Here is a 19778-nt window from a genome sequence, read left to right as displayed (position 1 = left end):
TTGACTTCCAGGGACTGGGCCGGAATTGAGTTGAGGCGGCTCTGGGACTGCCAGGCAAAGGTTCTGGACTCATCCAGGGATCAAAGTGGCTCACACAGCTGCAGGGGAGGGGAAGGGGAAGGGTAGAGATGCTGGTTCGGGATCAGAGCTCAGTTTCGCTGGGAATCTGGAATAATCGGAAGCACAGGTCCAGCATGTGGGAAGGCAGCCATGGGGCTGGACTGTGGGGACCAGGTCTGAGTGGAACAGCAGGGCCATAAGACACAGAGGGTTTATGTTTACCTCTGTTTTGAGGATGTTATTTTGAAGGCCCTTACCTACTAGAAGCAGATAGGCGGTTCCTAAGGTTGTGGTGAGGTATCAGAGTCTAATATAATAGCCTCAGGCTCCCATATCTACTAAGGACAACGTCCCCCATCAGTAGAGGCATCTCAAGCTTCCCATGCCAGCCCTGCATGATGTTCTAGGCCAATCAGGCCCTGGCCTAGGGTCTCAGCTTCTGACCCAATAACCAAGGAAGGAGGAGAAGCTTGGAAAAGCTGAGGCTCCAGGGGGCTGGCTCTATAAGGGCTGGCACTGCCTGGGCACAGCCAGCTAGGCAAGGCTCCAGAGGAACTGCCCGGGAAGAAATGTCTTAGTCACTGTTCTATTGTTATGAAGAGACACCATGACCACGGCAACTCTTATAAGAGAAAGCATTTAATCGGGGGCTGGCTTACAGTTTCAGAGGTCAATCCATTATCGTCACAGTGCGGAGCAGGGTAACATGCAGGCGAACATGGTGCTGGAGAAGTAGCTGAGAGTTCTATATACAGAAAGAGACACTGGGCTTGGCACGGGTTTTTGAAACCTCAAAGCCCACCCCCCTCCATGACACACTTCCTCCAACAAGGTCACACCTAATCCTCCTTTCCAATAGTACCACTCCCTGGTGACTAAGCATTCAAATGTATGAGCCTATGGGGGCCATTCTTATTCAAACCACCACAGGAGGTTCATGGCTTGGCAGGAGGCAGAGCTGGGGCTTGGGCAACCTGAGGTACAGGAGCTGAGGGTGAATGCCCACTACTTGGAAGACTTCCACATGCACTTCCGCCTGCCCAAGTAGACTGTCAGACCAGTCCATCCAGCTCCCCTGGCTTAGTTCTGGGGAGTGCCTATAGTGTGGTTGGGTGGAGAGGGGATTTAGGGCAGAGGTTGGGTCAGCTTTGGGGAACACGAACCTGGAAAGGGATATCACTGGGAACACAGTATACATACACACACTGCCTAGGCAGCCATGGGAAAAACAGTCTCAGCCGAGGGGTGGAGGACACATGAGCAGACATCTCACCTCAGAACCGTCAAGGATACAGAATGGCCCACATCACAACAGTGGGTACTTGCAAACGTACTTAGGAGGCTTCACCTGCCCTCACCTCATTTGCTCCACACCCCAAGTATCTTAAGTTCAGAGATGATGACAGTATCCGACCACACCCATTCCCAGGATGTCTGACTGTGTGGTAATACTGGGGGCCTAGACCAGCCCCTGACCCTGCTAGAGCCTCCTCAGAATGACCTAAAACTGCTCTGGGCCCCTCCCCCAGATAAGGGGGCAGGCAGTTGGGCTAAAGACCTTCCTCCTCTTTATAGTCCACTATCTCCATGGGTGCTGGTGGGCAGAGCCAATCTTGCCATACTACTTGACTCCAGCAGCCTGGGCAGCAACCCTTCATAATAAGCCCATGCTAGGATACTTCTGTGATTTCCCCAGCCAACCACTGGCGCATGCTCAGACACGCATGCACGGATGTGCCTACGCCACCACGCCTGTCTGTCGGCCCGCCTGTGGGCCCGCCCGGGGCCTGATTCTAGGTCAGGTCTGGGCACACCTTCACTGGAAGAGTGGTGGCGGGTGACGCTGGTAGGAACACCATGGCTGGGGGTGTGTGGGGCCGGGGCCGGGATGGCCCTGTGGGGTCCCTAACTCTTACAGCTCTAGCTGAAGGGATCCGGGCTAACCAGGGGCAGCCTGTGGGACCCTCTTCCACAGGCCCTCAGGCTGAGCCCCCGGAGCTTGGGCCTGAGGCTGAGATCTACCCTCAAACACTCACCCCTGCCTTTGAGGCCCAGCCTGGGCATGAAGTGGTTGCCCCCACAGCTGGCAGTGAGAACTGTTCCCCACACGATGCCCAGGAGCCAGCCCCCGAGAGACCCTACCAGGTGAGTATTGAGGAATGACGATAGATGATGCAAAGTTTGGCTGTTGTTCACTCGAGCACTAGAAAGACAAGAGGTACTGGAGCCGGGGAAAGTATTAAGGGCAAAAGAGGCATAGAAAAGATCACAGGGGAAGAGGGTGTGACATCGGAGGCATGAGCAGGCTGGGGAACTAAGGAAGATAGCTGAGACATGCTCGGGGACTCCATAAACTCCGTGTCCCACGCCTTCCCTAGGTCTCCCAGTATTCCTGGGAGGAAGGAGCCCTTGCAGACCTTGCTTTGTATACGGCTGCCTGTCTGGAGGAGGCTGGCTATGCGGGAACCCAGGCAACAGCGCTCACTCTGTCCTCAGCCCTGGAAGCCAGGGGGCAACGACTGGAGGACCAGGTTAGCATCCTCACCCCCCACCCAGTGAATCCTGCAAGCTTCCCTTCTGGGTAGGAGGAGAATACAGCCTCAACCACACTCCCCCTAAAGGCGATTCTTACTGAGTGAAGGTGGGCGCCGTGCAGGCAAGAGTCTCCTTTTGCATTAAAGGGACCCTGACCACTTACATTTGCCCCCTTTACCCAGGTCCACGGTCTGGTGCGTGGGCTGCTGGCACAGGTGCCTATCCTGGCAGAGGGGAGACCCCGGCGGGCAGCCCTACGGGTGCTGAGCGCACTGGCCCTGGAGCATGCGCAGGATGTGGTGTGTGCGCTGCTCCCCAGTTCTCTGCCCCCGGACCGGTAACCCGCCCCGCCCTCCCAGCCGCGCGGCCCCACGCGGCTTCCTTCCCCCTTCCCGCTTGATTGCTTAATCATAGAATGTGGTCCCTGAAGCACCGAGATGTAAGGGAGCAGGGCCTCAGAATCCCCTCCCTTGACTGTTGTTGCTGCCTCAATCGGTACCCAAGTTTAGTTAACACACACACACACACACACACACACACACACACACACACACACACACACACACACACACCCCTTCCTGCTTTTTCCTGAGGATGTGGATGGGGTAATCAAGCAGGGGTGGCTTGGGTGCTTGGAAGCCTCTGGCTCTTCGTGTCATTTACCCCAGAAGTTATCTTTGGTTTATTCTGTATAATAATTAAAATAGTAGTTAGTAGTAGTGGTAGTGGTAGTGGTAGTAGTCAGGTCTGTTTCCTGTCCCTGACCTAACAGGGCTCAGTGTGGTCCGGATGGCTGCTGATCTCCGGGACTGGCTCTGCTGTGGTCTGCCTTGATCTTCTCGGGGATGTGGGCCAGTGGGAAAATGGATTTACATCAGGAGGCTTTTCCGAGAGTCCTAGTGGTAGTCTTCCTGAGGATTCCATGCAGCTCCTCCTCACTGTGTGGCCCTTCACCCCCAGGGCAGCCGCTGAGCTGTGGCGAAGCCTAAGCCGGAACCAGCGTGTGAATGGCCAGGTGTTGGTGCAACTGCTGTGGGCGCTGAAGGGCGCAGCGGGTCCTGAGCCTGGGGCACTGGCGGTCAGTGGCTCCAGGAGGTGTCCTCAGGGGGGCATGGCCCGGCCACAAAGCAGCCCAAGAGTAGCTCGGGGATGGTGGGACTACAGATTAGCTCCCGAGGCACACTTGGGCAGGAGGGATGTCCTGCACACATCCAAATTTGGCAGAGTTCCAAGGGTGGGCTCCCTTGATCTGCAGGCCACACGCGCTCTTGGGGAGATGTTGGCAGTCTCTGGCTGCGTGGGAGCCACTCGAGGTTTCTACCCTCACCTGCTGTTAGCCCTGGTCACACAGCTGCATGAGCTGGCTCAAGGTGTCCATTCCCCTGACAGCCCCAAAGTTTGGGAGCCTTTTCACCGAGGGCCACCTCACAGCCACGCCAGGTGAGAAGGACAGTGGGGGGAATGAGGGGTGGAACAGGCCCTCCTCACCCTCACTGCCCGCGGCCCTTCTGTTCCTACCTCCAGCTGCACTGTGGAGGCCCTGAAGGCCCTGCTCACAGGGGATGGTGGCCGAATGGTGGTCACATGCATGGAGCAAGCAGGAGGCTGGAGGAGACTGGTAGGAGCCCACACGCACCTGGAGGGTGTCCTGCTGCTGGCCAGGTGAGGAGACACCCCAGGACAGCACAACAGGAGGAGGCTCCCTGCTGGCCAGGTGCGGTGGTGGTGGCATGGAGGAGGTGGTGGGGATGAGCCCTTCCGAGCGAAGGAAGAGCTCCCTTTTGCCCTTCTCCAGTGCCATGGTGGCGCATGCCGATCACCATCTGCGAGGCCTTTTTGCAGACTTGCTTCCTCGGCTACGAAGTTCCAATGACCCTCAGCGCCTCACAGCTATGGCCTTCTTTACTGGGGTGAGCCCGCTTCCCAGAACGGTAGTGAGGGGTGACTGTCGGCACAGACGCAGAGAAGCACTGACTCTATGTCCCTTGCCTAGCTGTTGCAGAGCCGGCCCACTGCGCGGCTCTTACGGGAGGAAGTCATCCTGGAGCGGCTTCGGACTTGGCAAGGCGACCCAGAGCCCACCGTGCGCTGGCTGGGCCTACTTGGTCTTGGCCACCTGGCAATGAATCGTGGGAAGGTGCCAATCTGGTAGCGCCGGGCGGGCCAGGTGGGTCCTAGGCCGAGTCTGGAAGGGTCGGGCCACAGTCCTATCTTTACAGATAAGGCATGTGAACACGCTGCTGCCGGTACTCCTTAGAGCGCTGGGCGAAGGCGATGCACGGCTCGTGGGTGCGGCTCTAGGCGCACTCCGGAAACTACTCCTGCAGCCGGGAGCACCGGTGAGGCTCCTCAGCTCTGAGCTGCGACCACGCCTCCCGCCGCTACTGGACGATGTGAGCAAAATCCTGCCCCGTGGTCCCACCGTGTCCTGTTTGGAATTGTCCATAGATGCGCAGTCCCACCCACAGGCTCTCCCTAGGGTGTCCACCCAGTTGCCTGTGGTCCTGACGTCAGATCGAGGCTTAATCTGAAGCCCCGATCAGCCCCCCACCCCCCAGCCCTCTTACTCTGCACTGACTTTCTCTCCCACTCTTGCTTCCTTGAGCTCTGACTGTATTTTCACATGAAGGCTCGGGACTCTGTCCGTGCTTCAGCGGTGGGACTCCTTGGAACGCTGGTGCGGCGGGGTCAGAGAGGGCTGCGGCTGGGGCTTCGGGGACCCCTGAAGAAACTGGTGCTGCAGAGTCTGGTGCCCTTACTGCTGCGCCTACACGACTCCAGCCGGGACGCTGCTGAGGTCGGTATTCTGTGCCGCATCTGTCTCATCCAGTACTTCCACTCCTGCCTTGTGGCCTCTCTGAAGGTTTCAAGCCGGGGACAAGGACCTCAAGGACTTCGAGGTCCAGGTCTTCTTCCCTTGGGCTGGTGTACTAAGCGCCTCATCCTGGGCTTTTGCCAACCTTTTCTGGCCACAATCCCTTTTCTTCCACCACTTGGCATCGTCTGGACCCCTAACGCGGCTTGTTTCCTCCATTCCAGAGCTCAGAGTGGACATTAGCTCGCTGTGACCAGGCCCTTCGATGGGGCCTGCTGGAGGAGATGGTCACTGTGGCTCACTATGACAGCCCCGAGGCTCTCAGCCGTGTCTGCCACCGCCTGGTTAGTAGAGAAAGCGCCATGACGGAGAGAGGGTATGGTCAGGAGAGAGGGTATGGTCAGCGGCTCACTTGTCCTGGGATTCTATAGGCCACGCCCCCTCCACCTGAGCTAAACAGGACCACCATGCTCCAATGAGGCCAATCCACAGCCTTTGTTCATGCTGTCTGCTCCAGCCTCTTTTCCAGGAGGAATGATACTTCTGTGCTGTCATGATCATTTGTGTTCCTAGGTTCAGCGATATCCGAGCCATGTTAAGCATTTCCTGAGTCAGACCCAGGGCTACCTGCGGAGCCCACAGGACACCTTGCGCCGGGCAGCCACTGTGCTCATAGGTGAGGCAGTCTTACCCAGGTGGCTAGGGCTCTGAGAGCTGAGCCAACCTCTTCTAGGGTTGGGCCAGACCTCACTGGTCTGCTTTGGTACAGGCTTCCTCGTCTATCATGCTAGCCCCAGAGGAGTCAGTCAGGACCTGTTGGACTCTCTGTTCCAGGGTGAGGACTAGATCCGCCATGGGGTAGGGTACTGGAGAGATGGAGGGTGCTGGAGGGGAGTGGACAAGACAGAATGGGTGAGGGCCGGCCCCAGGCTCCTCTCCCATGCATCCTAAGTGCCCCTTTATACAGACCTAGGACAGCTGCAGGGCGACCCGGAGTCTGCGGTTTCCGCGGCAGCGCACGTGTCTGCCCAGCAGGTGGCGCTGCTTGCCCGGGCGCAGGTCCGACCACGCCGCTCCAGCCTCTTACGCTTCATCCGCCATCACTCATACCCTACAAGGCCCCATCCACTCTATGACGATAGTCCGTTCCTACGCCGGAGCCTTGCAGGCCGATGGAGCTGCCCTGAACCTCGGTGAGCCAGGCGCGGTATCCAGATTCATGGGCACACACTATCCATGCTGTGACCTACAGCAGATCTGCAGAAGAGGCTCTGTTCGAGTCACCCTGGGCCTGGTGCTGGACACTGGCGCTCATTGCCCTGAACTATTTTCTATGGGCCCACCATGTGACAGCTGCGTGGCGGATGGCACATTCCATCCCGAGTCCCTCTTGTAGTGTTGGTATTTATTCTCTGCCAGGCCAGTTCTGTCAACACCCTGGAGTGTGCCCTCTGCCCTAAGCTTGGACTTGGTGCCTGTCCTGAGTAGCAGCTGCTTCCCAAGCAAGGGTCTGATGGAGGCACTGAAGTTGATGCCGCCATGCCCTGCCCGCTTCCTGAGGCTCAGTTTGCCTGGCTACAGTCGTACCTATCATGCTTTCCTAGTTACCCCAGCAGTCTGTCACCCCGGTTTCTTCTTCCAGCCGCTATTCCTTACAGCTGTCCTGGGTTATGTCCCCTGTGTCCTTGAGGTTATGTCCTCAAGAGGCATTGACCTGCTCTCCTGTCCATACCTGCTGCCCCTACTCCTTTGGATAACCAATCCATTTCCTACCCCGCCTGACTCATGTCAGAACCACCTGTACAATGGTGTTCTCCAGAAGGTATCTCTAACATCCCTTTGTGCTGGAGAGCCCAAGGCAGGATTGTACCCGTGGGTTGAAGTATGGGAAGCAGGCACTCCACACCCACCAGACTGTGAATGGGTATGTCATTACCCAATGTCCGGTACAGGGCTCAAATGGAAGGCATACTGGACAGACAGCAGGAGTCAGCCATAGTTGTGACCCCCACCCCTCAGCGATTGCCGAGGCAGCTTCCTTGACTTCGAATGCCTACCTTGGAACGTCCTCAGGCTGCAGGGAGGCCTCCTCACAAACACAGGCTATGCACAGGGTGGTCATGAGTGGGGAGCTGTTTCCCCACCCTGGAATCTCTCCGGGACAAGCGTGGGATCCCATTCACCTTTGCTTCCCTGGCTCCTATGTGGAAGGTGTTCAGACTAAACATGACTGGGGTTAGACGACTGTCTCAGAGAGCGGTGTGCAGCAAGACAATGATGGTCAGGGGACTGGGGAGGTGCCTCAGTGGTTAGGGCACTTGTTGCTGCTGTAGCTCCAGTTCCCAGGATGGACTTCTGCAGAAAGCCTTCCCACTGCAAGTCTGGCAGCTAGGGGCTGGATTCTAAACTGTGCCCCTCTTTTTTTCTTTCTTTCTTCCTTCCTTTTTTTTTTTTTTTAATTTATTTTTTTTTAATTTTTTAATTTTTTTTTTGTTTTTTCGAGACAGGGTTTCTCTGTGTAGCTTTGCGCCTTTCCTGGAACTCGCTTTGGAGACCAGACTGGCCTCAAACTCACAGAGATCCGCCTGGCTCTGCCTCTTTTTTTTTTTTTTTTTTTTTAAATGAGACAGGGTTTCTCTGTGTTGCCCTGGCTGGCCTGGAACTTGCTAGGTAGACTGGGCTGGCCTCGAACTCACAGAGATCCACCTGCCTCTGCCCCTCTAGTGCTGGGATTAAAGGTCTGTGCCACTGCCTGGCTTTTTTTTTTTTTTTTTAAGTGTTTTTTTGGTTTGTTTCATTTGTTTTGGTTTTATTTTTGGTGCTCTCCCTTTCCACACAGGCCCTGTTGTAGGCCCAGCCAATCTCCTGTTTCAAATACTCTCACATGGTCCCTTTCACTGGAGATCTCACTAGATCTTCCACCTGGGCTTTGGGTGGGGTTGGCAAGACCTGCCTATGTTCTGCCCTCCAGGACCTAAGGGTCCCGGAAGCGTTACTGTGGTGCCATGCTTTCTAGGATCTGGGTTGCTTCCATTCTGTTCACTCAGGCTTGCCTTCCAGGAGTTTTTCAAGGACTTCTGGGTAAGATGGCTGCCCTGGCTAATTGTATGTCAACTTGACAATAAGGTAGAGTCATCTGAAAGGAGGGAAACTCAATTGAGAAAAATGCCTCCATAGGATCCAGCTGAAGGGCATTTTCTTAATTAGTGATTGATGGGGAAGGACCCAGCCCATTGTGAATGGTGCCATCGCCTGGGCTTGTGGTCCTGGGTTCTATAAAAAAGCAGGCTGGGCAGGCCATATGAGCAAGTCAATAAGCAGTACTTCTCCATGGGCTCTGCGTCAGCTCCTGGCTCCTGCCCTGTTTGAGTTCCTGCCCCTGACTTCCCTCAGTGAAAGACTGTCATCTGGAAGTGTAATCTGAAATAAACCCTTTCCTTCCCAAGCGGCTTTGGTCATGGTGTTTTATCTTAGCAATCGAAACCCTAATTAAGACAATGGCAGAACAGTGGCTGCCTCTGTGAGAGCTGAGGAAAAAGAGAGTCAGAATAAGGAGGCAAAGAAAAGAAAAGAAAAAGATTGTCAGAAACAGCGGAAGTGAAAGGATGGTGGAGGAGAATAAACATGCCACACAGAGGAACATACCTAACCCAGACTCAGCTGCACAGGTCCCGGGGTGGGGGGAAGCGACTGAGAAGCTACTTCCAAAAAGTAAAGGCAGATAAAAGCTTGGCAGTTGAACCACCAGGACAAGCCCACAGCACTCAGGAGCCTCAAACCCACTTGCCATTTTTTGGTGAGGGAATTGATTTCTCTGGTGGATGGTCTGCGCTGAATGAAATCTCATTTTGTTGTGCTTCCGACCCCAAGAGCAGCCATCTTGAGGAGCTGTTGTTAAAAACAGAGCTACCCCGCCCCCAGGGGCCTGAGATAGGGAATAGGTTGGAGAGACTTAATTGGCCTGCCATATCTGGGAGAAGGAAGGCCCAGAAAAGAGGATATGGGGAGCGGGAGGCCCAGACACTAGCTGGCCGAAGTGTGCAGATGGTAGGAGGCTGGTTCAGATCAGAAGATGCGTAAGGGGAAACAGTAACAAAAAACTGTCACCCCTGCACCCCCAGAGTTCCTCTGTGTAGCTCTGGCTGTCCTGGAACTGGCTCTGTAGATCAGGCTGGCCTTGAACTCACAGAGATCCGCATTCCTCCACCTCCAGAGTGCTGTGATTAAAGGTATGCACCGCCACCGCCACCTGGCAACATTTGTGTCTTTTATTTCCCCTTCATTTATCTAATTTTGTAGCTGAGCTTTTTCACTATTGGGAAATCTTGTTTGTTTGTTTTTTTTTTTTTGAGAGAGGATTTCACTATGTATCCCTGGGTGGCCTAGAACTCACAGAGATCTGCCTTCCCCTGCCTCCCGAGAGCTGGTATTAAACGTCCATCTAAATCTATCTTTTAAACTAGAAATAAAGACATGCTAAGGCAAGCACAGGCTAAAGCAGTTCGTGGCCACTGGGTTAGCAGTGCAGAAGACACTTAGAGAACACTATACACAGAGAGGAAAGAGAGCAAACCTCAATTACAAGAGCGCAGGAAAGGATACGTTTCCTGAGAGCAACAGCAGAGCGAAGGACCCCACCAACCCAGTCTAGCAAGCCAGCAATACCCTGATATTAATAGGGAAGAAGATCACAAACAACAATCCAGCTGATCACAAAACAGTAACAGTTAACAAGGGTTTGTTCACATATCTCAAAACTAAGCTACATGGATAAAACGTACCAATGAGGGAGACTGATCAGTGAGATTGTAGAACTAGATCCAGCCGTATATTTTCTCCAAGAAGCACACGTATTGTTCAAGATGTCCAGGGATGACAGTCAAGTAGGGGAAGCAACCCATCAAATGAAAGGAAGCTGAGCACAACTGATATGGCAAATCTCATAAGCTTCCAAACAGAAGTATATAGCAGGCCGCTGGATATTAGTAAGGGGAACCGTCCATCCAGAAGATGTAGTAATTGGAAATATGAATGCAGCGAACGTTGGGTTTCGTCAGACAAACACTAATGGACATATAAGGTCAGATAGGGCCAGATACATTAATAGTGGGTGGTTTCACTATCCCACACTAATCTCTAGATAGGGCATCCAAACTGATAATCAAAGAAACCTCAGTGTTGAACTCTGCAGTAGAAGAACTGGATTTAACAAATGGAATGAGAGACTAGTCCATCCAACAGACGCAGAATACACACTTTTCTCAGTGCACGGTGGAAACTTCTCCAAGACTACAAACCAAGTCTTTCCAAATACAAAAGGATCAAATAATCTCTTGTATTTTATCAGATTACAGTGTAGTTAGGAATCAGTAGTAAGAAAAACAACAGAAACTGTACAAAACACGGAGATTGAATAACACCTTTAAATGACCAGTGGGTCACTGAAGAAATCAAGGAAGGAATTTGAAAATTTCTAAAACTAAGTGAAAATGAAATACAAGTTACCAGAATCTTTGAGATGCAGGTATGCACACACACACACACACACACACACACACACACACACACACACACACAAGTACGCACGTACGCATGCACACAAAAAATTTAAATCAATAGTGTATGTAGTTTTAAAACTTAAAACCAATCTCCTCAAACACAAACAAATAAAAAAAAAAACAAAAAAATGGTGAAAGATCCCATTAATTGTAGCTTCAAAACAAAAAATACCTCGGTGAAAAAGACCCTAGAAGGTGGAAAGATCTCCCATGCTCATTGGTGGACAGAATTAACACTGTGGAAATGGCTACATTACCAAAAGCAATCTAATCTACAGATTCAACCCAATCCCCATCAAACACGTGGTGACATTCTCCTAGAAACAGTAATTCTAGAATTCATATGGAAGCACAAAAGCACCCAGATCGCTAGAGGAATTCTTGGTGGTGCTGGAGGTGTCACAGTACTGGATACTAAGTTTTAGTACAGAGGCACAGTAACAAAACAGACTCAGACCAATGGAGAAAAATGGAGGGCCCAACAGTGCTGTAGAATATTATTTTAAGTTTTTTTGTGTGTGTGTATTTTTTAAGATGTATTTATTTATTATGCATACGGTGTTCTGTCTGCATTTATGTCTGCAAGCCAGATCTCATTGTAGATGGTTGGGAGCCACCATGTGGTTGCTGGGAATTGAACTCAGGACCTCTGGAAGAGCAGCCAGTGCTCTTAACCCTGTTTTGTTTTGTTTTAAGACAGGGTTTCTCTGTGTAACAGTCCTGACTCTCCTGGAACTCACTATGTAGACCAGGCTGGCCTTGAACTCAATGAAATTGTCTGCCTCTGCCTCCCAAGTGCTGGGATTAAAGATGTGCACCACCACCGCTGGACCATGTTAGGGCTTTTTTTTTTTTTTTTGTGTGTGTGTGTGTGTGTGTGTGTGTGTGTGCTCTGGAACATTTGTTTAATGATGCAAAGATGTGTTTGATTAAATATAATTCACCTATGGTCAAGAGGCTGAGTCAGCAACCAGCTGACAGGAAATGATAAGAAGCAGCCCGGTGGAGAAGGGTTTTTACGTAGGGTCGAGGAGAAACATGAGGGCTTTTTGGAGGATGCGAGCAAGGCGAGGAGGTGAGCTACTCGCTATTCAGTCCCTCCGAGGAGCAGAATTCCACCTTAAGCTTTGAATCTTGAGTTCTATAGAGGGAAAGAGATTTAGTTAAGTTCCCTTCATAGCTTTGAAAGAATCAGTGCCTGAGGGAACAGACACCTAATTTTTGATAAAACTTGCAAAAACATACATTAAAAAAAAAAGACAGCCCCTTTAACAAATTGTTCTGAAAAAAACTTGATTTCTCCATGTTAAAGAAGGAAACTAAGCCTGGCATGGTGGCGCACACCTTTAATCCCAGCACTCAGGAGGCAGAGGCAGGTGGATCTCTGTGAGTTTGAGGCCAGCCTGGTTTATATGGCAAGCTCCTGGACAGCCTGAGCTACATAGTAGAGAGACCTTGTGTGGTGATAGTTTGTTATACTCTAACAATAAAGCTTGCCTGGAGATCAGAGTAGGGAGCTAGTCACTAGAGACCAGGCAGTGGTGGCACACACCTTTAATCCCAGCACTTGGGATTTCATGCCTTTGAGCCTGGTACTTGGGAGGCACATGCCTTTAATCCCAGCACTTGGGAGGAGGAAACAGGAAGTGATATGACTGGGCGGAGAGAGGAAGTGATAAGGCAGGGTGGGGACAGGAATTTGGCCTTTTTTTTTTTTTCCAAGACAGGGTTTCTCTGTAGCTTTGGAGCCTGTCCTGGACTAGCTCTGTAGACCAGGCTGGCCTCGAACTCACAGAGATCTGCCTGCCTCTGCCTCCCAAGTGCTGGGATTACAGGCATGCGCCACCACTGCCTGGCGGCCTTTTTTATTTTGAGGATTCAGTAGAGTTAAGAAGTGGCTGTGGCTTCCTCCTTTGTCTTTCTGATCTGAGTTGCCATGGTCATGGTGTCTGCTCACAGCAATAGAACAGTGACCACAACAAAATGCTCCAGCTACAGTGGAATGTTCAGTCCCATCCGGTTAGTAAATCCTGAAAGTTGCATGTCTGCGATGTGCCGGGGAGAAGGGGGCTCTGCTGCTTCTTCCTCTTCTTGGCAAGCTAAGGCTGAGCTACACTGTGTAGGGGGTGTGGCTCCCACCAAGTACCAACACACTTCTCCTGGCTGTACAAGTTCCCAGGGGTGACCACAACATCTTGGCCACATCACTTAGGGACATCTCTCCCTAATCACAGAGCCCATGGACTGCTAAACCTTGTGAAGAATGGACTCCCCCATGCCATGAAATCTGTTGAATTCCCAGAATCTGACTGTCTGTAGGTCACACTTGCATGCCTGTAATATTGTCACAGAGCATGGCTCTGCTACCTTACCTGTGTGCCCCAAATCCCCTGAAGCAGAGGGTTGTCCTGACCTAAGTATAGACTTACTCCTAACCTGTTCTGTGCATTTTTTCTAGGAAAGTATGTGTGGGGGGGCATGCTGGGCTATGACCATGTCCACGCACAGGTGCTGTGTAGCAGTTTCCATCCTTCAAGGAAGTTCAAGACAGGAAGTAAGCCAGATTTACCGGGCCCATGCCTCCCCAAGAGTATATGAACGGTAAAGACTGCCAACAGTCACTCCCGGAGAAGCCCACTTGCCCAGCAGAAGCAGAGACCAACAGAACTGCCTGGCAGAAACAAAGCTGAGCTGCCTGGAAGAGGCACCAATGGAACCACCTAGACAGGTCACTCTCGGGGTTGGGAATTTAGCTCAGTGGTAGAGCACTTGCCTAGCAAGCGCAAGGCCCTGGGTTCGGTCCTCAGCTCCAGAAAATAAAATAAAGGTGTGTGCCACCACAAAAAAAAAAAAAAAAAGAAAGAAAGAAAGGTCACTCTCCAAGCTGGTGAGCTGTCTGTAGGCTGTGCAGTGTGCCCCAGGTTTCCAGATTTTATGACCTGTCACCCGTGCTGGTGAGGCCTGTTGGTATTGTGGCTGTCTTTGAATCATTATCTCGGCTCCTCACCCATATTCCTGTGAGTAATTGCAATACAATTAATTGGTTACCAAGTTGGACTTTGGTCATATCCATGTTTTGGCCTGCCCTTGGTTCTCTAACTGGGATAAGTAGACGTTTGTTCCTGTCTCCCTGGGAAAAATCTGTCACACAACAGGCCAGGCTCACTTCGGCCTCACAGGTTGGCAGGAGTGAGGTGATGGCCTTCATAGCCACCTTGCTTCTGTGTGGGCAGACCCCACCCCTACCCATCCTGCCAATGATCCAGGACCCCTGAAAAAACGCAGTCACATCCGGGGAGTGGTGCACATGCCTTTTATCCCGGCACTCGAGAGGCAGAGGCAGGCGGCTTTCTGTGAGTTCAAGGCCAGCCTGCTCTACAGAAAAAGTTCCAGGACAGCCAGGGCATCACAGAGAAACTCTGCCTCGAAAAACCCAAACCAACCAAACAAACACAACAGACAAACAACAACAAAAACGAACTGGGTTGCTGTTCTTTTCTTTGTACATTTATTGAGTTTTCCCAACTCCTGGGCCTGTTGCATTGCATTTTAGCCCTATGGTTGAGTTAGGCTCTTGGCTTTCCATGTAAGGCTTTGCTAGGCAAGATTCTGCCCTGGCTGGAGGGGAAGGGAGGCATGCAGGCTAGCAAGATTTCTGGCTTAGACTTGACAACAGGGCCAGGGAGGCATAGAGTGCACACGTGGGACCCTGAGACTTTGGTTCCCAGTGCACCTGGGGGGTGTCTACCCGCAGCGTTAGGCCACATTCTTCTAGCAAGACCCAGGTGGGATCCTCCTCATCCCAGCTGTTCCCAAGGAGGCTGAGGGGCAGGGACACAGAGCTCGGCTCCTGCCACGGGGTGCTCTGCTCCAAGATATGCTCCACCTACCAGCAGAGGAGGGTGAGAGGTTGTAGGTGGTGGACCTGTAGCCTGAGCCCCAGGGCTCTGCAGCACATGCCAGTGTCAACCTTCCCGGATGTACCCAGGGCCCCCGCCGCATCCCCAATGCCATGGCCTCTCACCAACTCCAGCTGCTTCAACAACATCGTTGTCTCCAGAGCCTCAGCCAGCAGCTTCTGCTGGGTTTCACTCAGCACTGGGGAGAGAGTGGGGCTGAGAGAGGGTTCTGGAATGCCTCAAATGGAACCCAGTCCTCCCTTCCTGTCCCATGCTAATCGAATCCTCCAAGGGCCGCTCACCAGCCAGTGCTCCCAACAGGTAGAAGACTGGCACAGCAAGTTCCAGGACCAGTTCTCCAGAGGGAAGCACCAGACACTCAAGGATGCTGCCTGCCGGGCCATCCAGAGGTTCCACCTGTCCACCACGGCACAGGCCCTGCTCCAGCTGAGGCATAGGCGGGGTAAGTGAGGTTGGGCAGGCTTGGGTAGGCCCTGTCCACCTCCAACACCCTCACTCACTGAGGCCTCCAAGGCTTCCATGCTGGGTTGGTCATGTAAAAGTCTCCCGATGTCCCTTAGCAGTTGTTCTCGTAGCTCCATTTCTAAGTGCCGCAGTTCTGCAGAGCCGGCCTTCACCTCTGCACGCAGGCCTTGGAAATCTTCTGTGGTCACCTGTTCCTCATGGACTGCATCTGGAGGGACAGAGGGCGGCACCACCCTATGCCTATGAGGTCTTGGGGAACATAAGTAGGAGGGGTAGATTCAGGGAGCAGAGGAGTCTCAGGGTGGATAAGTGGGTACTGACCAGTCAGGAGCTTGAGTGGCGCACACATGGATTGTAGTGCGGTAAGTAGGCTAAAGGCATGCCGCTTCTGACCGTCCTCTCGTCTGTGGCCTAGGCAGGGCATGAGGGCGGTGGAAGAGGAAAAGGCTGAGGTGTTCCCTGGATCCTCCCAGCTCCATCTCTCCTGTGCTGCTGGCAGCCCAGGGCAGATAGAAAGCTAAACAGGCCCAACAACTTTACCCATTGCGTGTGTGTGTGTGTGTGTGTGTGTGTGTGTGTGTGTGTGTGTGTGTGTATGTGTGTGTGTGTGTGTGTGTGTGTATGTGTGTGTGTGTATGTGTGTGTGTGTGTGTATGTGTATGTGTGTGTGTGTGTGTGTGTGTGTGTGTGTGTGTGTGTGTGCGCGCACACTGAATACGGAACACCCCATCGCTAACAGATATGTGGGACCCGAGGGGCCTTACTTGACGAGGGTAGCTCAAAGGTCCTCTTCTTATCATCAGGAAAGAGAAGGATGTCTGCCAGCACGAAAAAGCAAAGAGGTCACCAACCCCCTTATCAACAGGGCTCTTGGGACCTCATGAGGGATTGCCCCCCCCCATCACCCACACATCAGCGCCTGGCACCCTTGACCACCCTGTCTGGGAGATTATGCAGCCAGATGCCCATTGCATCACCTGGTTAGCTGAAGCATCCCAGACTTCCTGCTTCCTGGCCAGGTAGTCTGGGCTCTAGAGACAGGCCCTTGACCCTGCACTCACCCCATGTAGGGTCAATGAGCAGCTGGGCCACCCGGAATGCAAGGATGCTCCCTGCAGGAATGGTCACCATCTTCTTCCGGCTTAGGCGGCCCTCGCTTTCACCCTGAAGGATGGATAGAGACTCAGGGGTGTGGAGCGAATACCTGTGGGTGAGCGCTGGTGACAGGCTTTAGCAGTTGTAGCTCACTGGACATGTGAGGCTATGGGTTGCTTCTGGGTCTTGGAAGAGCTGCATGGGAGGCTGTTCCCTGGCCTCTTAAGATTCATGTCATTGCTATGTGCTCCAGGCAGGGCCTAGGGCTAGTCACACACCTGCAAGCATATGACTCCAGGCAGTGCAAACTGGCCTGAGCCCTCCCGGTCATGGGTCCGGGTGACCTGCACCTCTTCCTGTGTCTGCAGCACCTCCGTCACCACGAACACATCGTCTCCACGACTCCGAAGCTGTTGCAGGATTTTATGTTCAGGCTGCTGCAGGTGCCTACAGAAAGATTGCTGGGGTTTGCCCACCGTAGACTAGCTCCCTTTCCTACCACCTGATGACAGGTGGATGAAAAGGCTAGGGAGAGCCGGGTGGTGGTGGCGGGCGGCAGCGGCGGTGGCGGCGGCGGCAGCGCACGCCTTTAATCCCAGCACTCGGGAGGCAGAGGCAGGCGGATCTCTGTGAGTTCAAGGCCAGCCTGGACTACAGAGTGAGTTCCAGGAAAGGCCCAAAGCTTCACAGAGAAACCCTGTCTCAAAAGAACAAAACAAAACAAAAAAAACAAAAACAAAACAAACAAGCAAAAGAACCCAACAGTGTCTAGGTGGTTGTGGGAGTATGACAGATTCAAACAGAGAGAAGTGGACACATGGACCTGTGGAGAGATTTCATTCTGTACTGTTCATAAACGCTCCCAGTCCACTTCACTCCTTTCCCATAGCAGCTGGGAGCTCAGCCTGATCCTCAAGATACAGCCCTGGCAACCGGTGGCTTACTGGCTCAGGTAACATCCTTCCCAACCTGCTATTGTTCATAGCACTCCCTTCCTCTGGGACTTCCCTTGCTCAGTGCTGAGAGAGACTGCTTCTGAACCCTCCTGATGCCCGGCACCCAGCAGACTTCCCAAGAGCATGGCTGCTCAAGGTCAGAGAGCCCTCATCCCTGCCAGCGGCTCACCTCTCTTGCTGCATGACCTCCCAGGTGCTCTGAGCCACACGCAGGATGCACACATTCATGGAGGCACTGCGGCTGCCAGACACGGCAACCGCGCCAGCCATCTTCCCCTGGTCCATGCTTGCCAGCGCCACGCGGCCCTGCACGTTCCCATCGACGGCATCAGAGATTTGGAAGCGGCCACAGCATTCGGGTTCTGAAGCAAGACTGGCTCTAAGGTTCGATTACACTAGCCACTGCCTTGCCTTTCCTCTGCAGCAGTGGGTCCTTTAAAGAACTCCCTCCTCTGGAACTAGGGCCAGAGGAGCAGAGCTGGCAGAGCAAGGGGGCAGAGCTGATAGAGCCCAGGAGGAGGACGGGCTGGGCTTAGCCCACGCCCTTCTATTCAATCTGGGGGGGCTCAGGATGGGGAAGAAGGGAGCAGGGAGAGAGATACCTGGTTCTGGAGCATTGGGATCCAGGATGTCTTTGATTGACAGGTTGACACACTTATAACGGGATTTCCAGAACCACGAGCTCGAGAGCTTCCTGCTCAGGAGGCTGTAGGGTCTGAAGCTGGTGGAGTTCCGAAGGCTGTCCACTGGGATGAGTTCTCCTCTGCAATCCAGCTCTTTGATGGCACTCTTGACCACCTCCTCAAAGGCTGATGGCATGATCCTGAGGGCGGATAGATCGGTCCTCTTAGTTGCCTCCAGCACTTGCTAATGCTCTCCCTTCAAAGGGGCCTTGCCTTGCTAGTCCTGACACATTCTGACTGACCACGGCACCAACACAGACCCAGTGTTCACTTTGTGGCCCACCCGTCTGTCTCTCCCTGGAGCCATGGGCCCTGGAGAGAGGAGGCAGCCTACAGCAGGTCCGGTACTAGCCACACCATCAATTCCTGTGTGTAGCCCTTGGCCACTTGTTAAGGTCTGGGACATCCTGTTGCCCTCCTTGGCTGAGGACCAAGGCTGGGGAGGGAACACAAGCCCCCACTTCTGGGATATTTGGCACAGGAACCCACAGCAAAGCCAGTGTTCAGATTTCAGTGGTTTCCTCCAGGGCTCTCTCTTATGCACTGCTCCATGAGACAACTGTCCTGGATGAACCTTCATGCGTCAGAAGCCAAAACAGGCCCAGGACAGACAGACAACCTCCTTAGTGTGGAGAAGCAGTCCTACCCCTAGGAAACTGGGTTCCTGGGGCCTGCTGATGGTGGAGAGTGAGCCAGGAAGGCACTTGGAGGGCAGGGAGGGACTTGTGGGCCAGGGGATCAGCATGAAGCCCAGAAGCCTAGAAAGTCAAGCCCAAACCAGGCTGGCCCCACTGTCTGAGCTAGTGGGTGGCCTTCATAGAGGCTACGCCCTAGAGGCTAGAGCGTCCTCAAGCTGTCTGGTATAGCAGGGCTTCTGGGAAAGGCTACATCCCCCACCCGACAAACAGGCATCTGGGCCATAGAGCAGACCAAGCCAGAGGAGGAGAAGCCGGACTCTGGGAGGGCTGAGTAGCAGGGTGGCTCACCTCGATCTTCAGATCTTCACCTCTACTGAGGTGCCTGGGTCCACCAAACGAAGCAAGGAAGTGCGGGGGACCAGGGAAGGGTCTCTTGTCTGCTCAGCCCCGGAGCCACAAGCTCTCAGCTGCTAGGAGGCGCCAGGACACAAAAGTGAAACTGTGAAGCTGCAGCCCCGACGCAGCGGCACGTCCAGGGAGCCCTCCCTCCCTCCCGGAACAGTTGAATAGCTTATAGCTGCAGTCTGGCTGCCCCAGCCTCCTCCTCTTCCCTGGAGCTCACCGGGACTGCGGGAAGCGCCTCTGTCCTCAGTAACTGGGAGCTTCGGTTTCATCTGGTCCTGGTACCTAAAACTGCGCAGCACTTTTTCTTTCTTAAACATCTGGGCAGTAGTAAAAGATCTAAATGGACTTCTGTAGAAATGCACAACTGTGCAAATTGTCCAACAAGCACATCATTAGTTATCAGTAAAATGCAAATCAAAACTAGATCGCATCAAGGCTGGCGTTCATCCTAAGTAACTAGTAGTAAGAATGTGGAAAAACAAACCTGGGGTTCTTGCAGGCAAACGGTGGCGGAGCAGCTTTAGAATACATTGGCAGGTTTTCAAACAGGTGTATGTTTAGTTACCAGGTCACCTAGGGATTGGACTTTTAGGTGCATATCCAAAGCAAGAGGTTAGCAAGGAAGAGGAAGAGGAGGAGGAAGAGGAA

General features: G+C 53.1%; 2 protein-coding genes across 2 annotated transcripts; one reads left to right on the top strand and one right to left on the bottom strand.

Annotated features, from left to right (window-relative positions):
• The first annotated feature begins 73 nt into the window (after window positions 1–73).
• On the top strand, window positions 74–7816 carry Mroh6 (maestro heat like repeat family member 6). Its single transcript, XM_052748052.1, has 14 exons — window positions 74–2205; window positions 2439–2591; window positions 2778–2932; window positions 3556–3673; window positions 3851–4035; window positions 4120–4257; window positions 4391–4505; window positions 4589–4732; window positions 4815–4988; window positions 5225–5392; window positions 5635–5754; window positions 5984–6086; window positions 6180–6245; window positions 6378–7816. Exons 1-14 carry the CDS (start codon window positions 1918–1920, stop codon window positions 6605–6607), a joined length of 2157 nt encoding a protein of 718 aa, XP_052604012.1. The 5' UTR covers window positions 74–1917; the 3' UTR covers window positions 6608–7816.
• A 6643-nt stretch (window positions 7817–14459) lies between these two features.
• Gsdmd (gasdermin D) lies at window positions 14460–19237 on the bottom strand. The gene is made up of 11 exons (XM_052747454.1): window positions 19074–19237; window positions 18007–18227; window positions 17574–17766; window positions 16727–16895; window positions 16415–16517; window positions 16118–16171; window positions 15675–15764; window positions 15389–15561; window positions 15170–15314; window positions 14993–15066; window positions 14460–14854 (listed from the first exon to the last, which is right to left on the bottom strand). Exons 2-11 carry the CDS (start codon window positions 18221–18223, stop codon window positions 14612–14614), a joined length of 1461 nt encoding a protein of 486 aa, XP_052603414.1. The 5' UTR covers window positions 18224–18227; window positions 19074–19237; the 3' UTR covers window positions 14460–14611.
• Between the last annotated feature and the right edge of the window lie 541 nt (window positions 19238–19778).

The sequence above is a fragment of the Peromyscus californicus genome, unplaced genomic scaffold (assembly GCF_007827085.1).
Source record: "Peromyscus californicus insignis strain IS unplaced genomic scaffold, ASM782708v3 Scaffold_20__1_contigs__length_68692818, whole genome shotgun sequence".
NCBI lineage: Eukaryota > Metazoa > Chordata > Mammalia > Rodentia > Cricetidae > Peromyscus > Peromyscus californicus.
Note: the sequence above shows the minus strand (reverse complement) of the source record. Positions and strands in the feature narration are given on the sequence as shown.

Bases quoted from the DNA above. Each gene is read 5' to 3' on its own strand.
- Mroh6 (XM_052748052.1), top strand. From the start codon at position 1,918: ATGGCTGGGGGTGTGTGGGGCCGGGGCCGGGATGGCCCTGTGGGGTCC. The intron at 2,206-2,438 runs GTGAGTATTGAG...CGCCTTCCCTAG, and splicing joins CCCCCGAGAGACCCTACCAG to GTCTCCCAGTATTCCTGGGA. The intron at 6,246-6,377 runs GTGAGGACTAGA...CCCTTTATACAG, and splicing joins GTTGGACTCTCTGTTCCAGG to ACCTAGGACAGCTGCAGGGC.
- Gsdmd (XM_052747454.1), bottom strand. From the start codon at position 18,223: ATGCCATCAGCCTTTGAGGAGGTGGTCAAGAGTGCCATCAAAGAGCTG. The intron at 16,518-16,726 runs GTGTGTGACTAG...TCCATCCTTCAG, and splicing joins CTGGAGTCATATGCTTGCAG to GGTGAAAGCGAGGGCCGCCT. The intron at 15,067-15,169 runs GTGAGCGGCCCT...CTCTCTCCCCAG, and splicing joins CCTGTTGGGAGCACTGGCTG to TGCTGAGTGAAACCCAGCAG.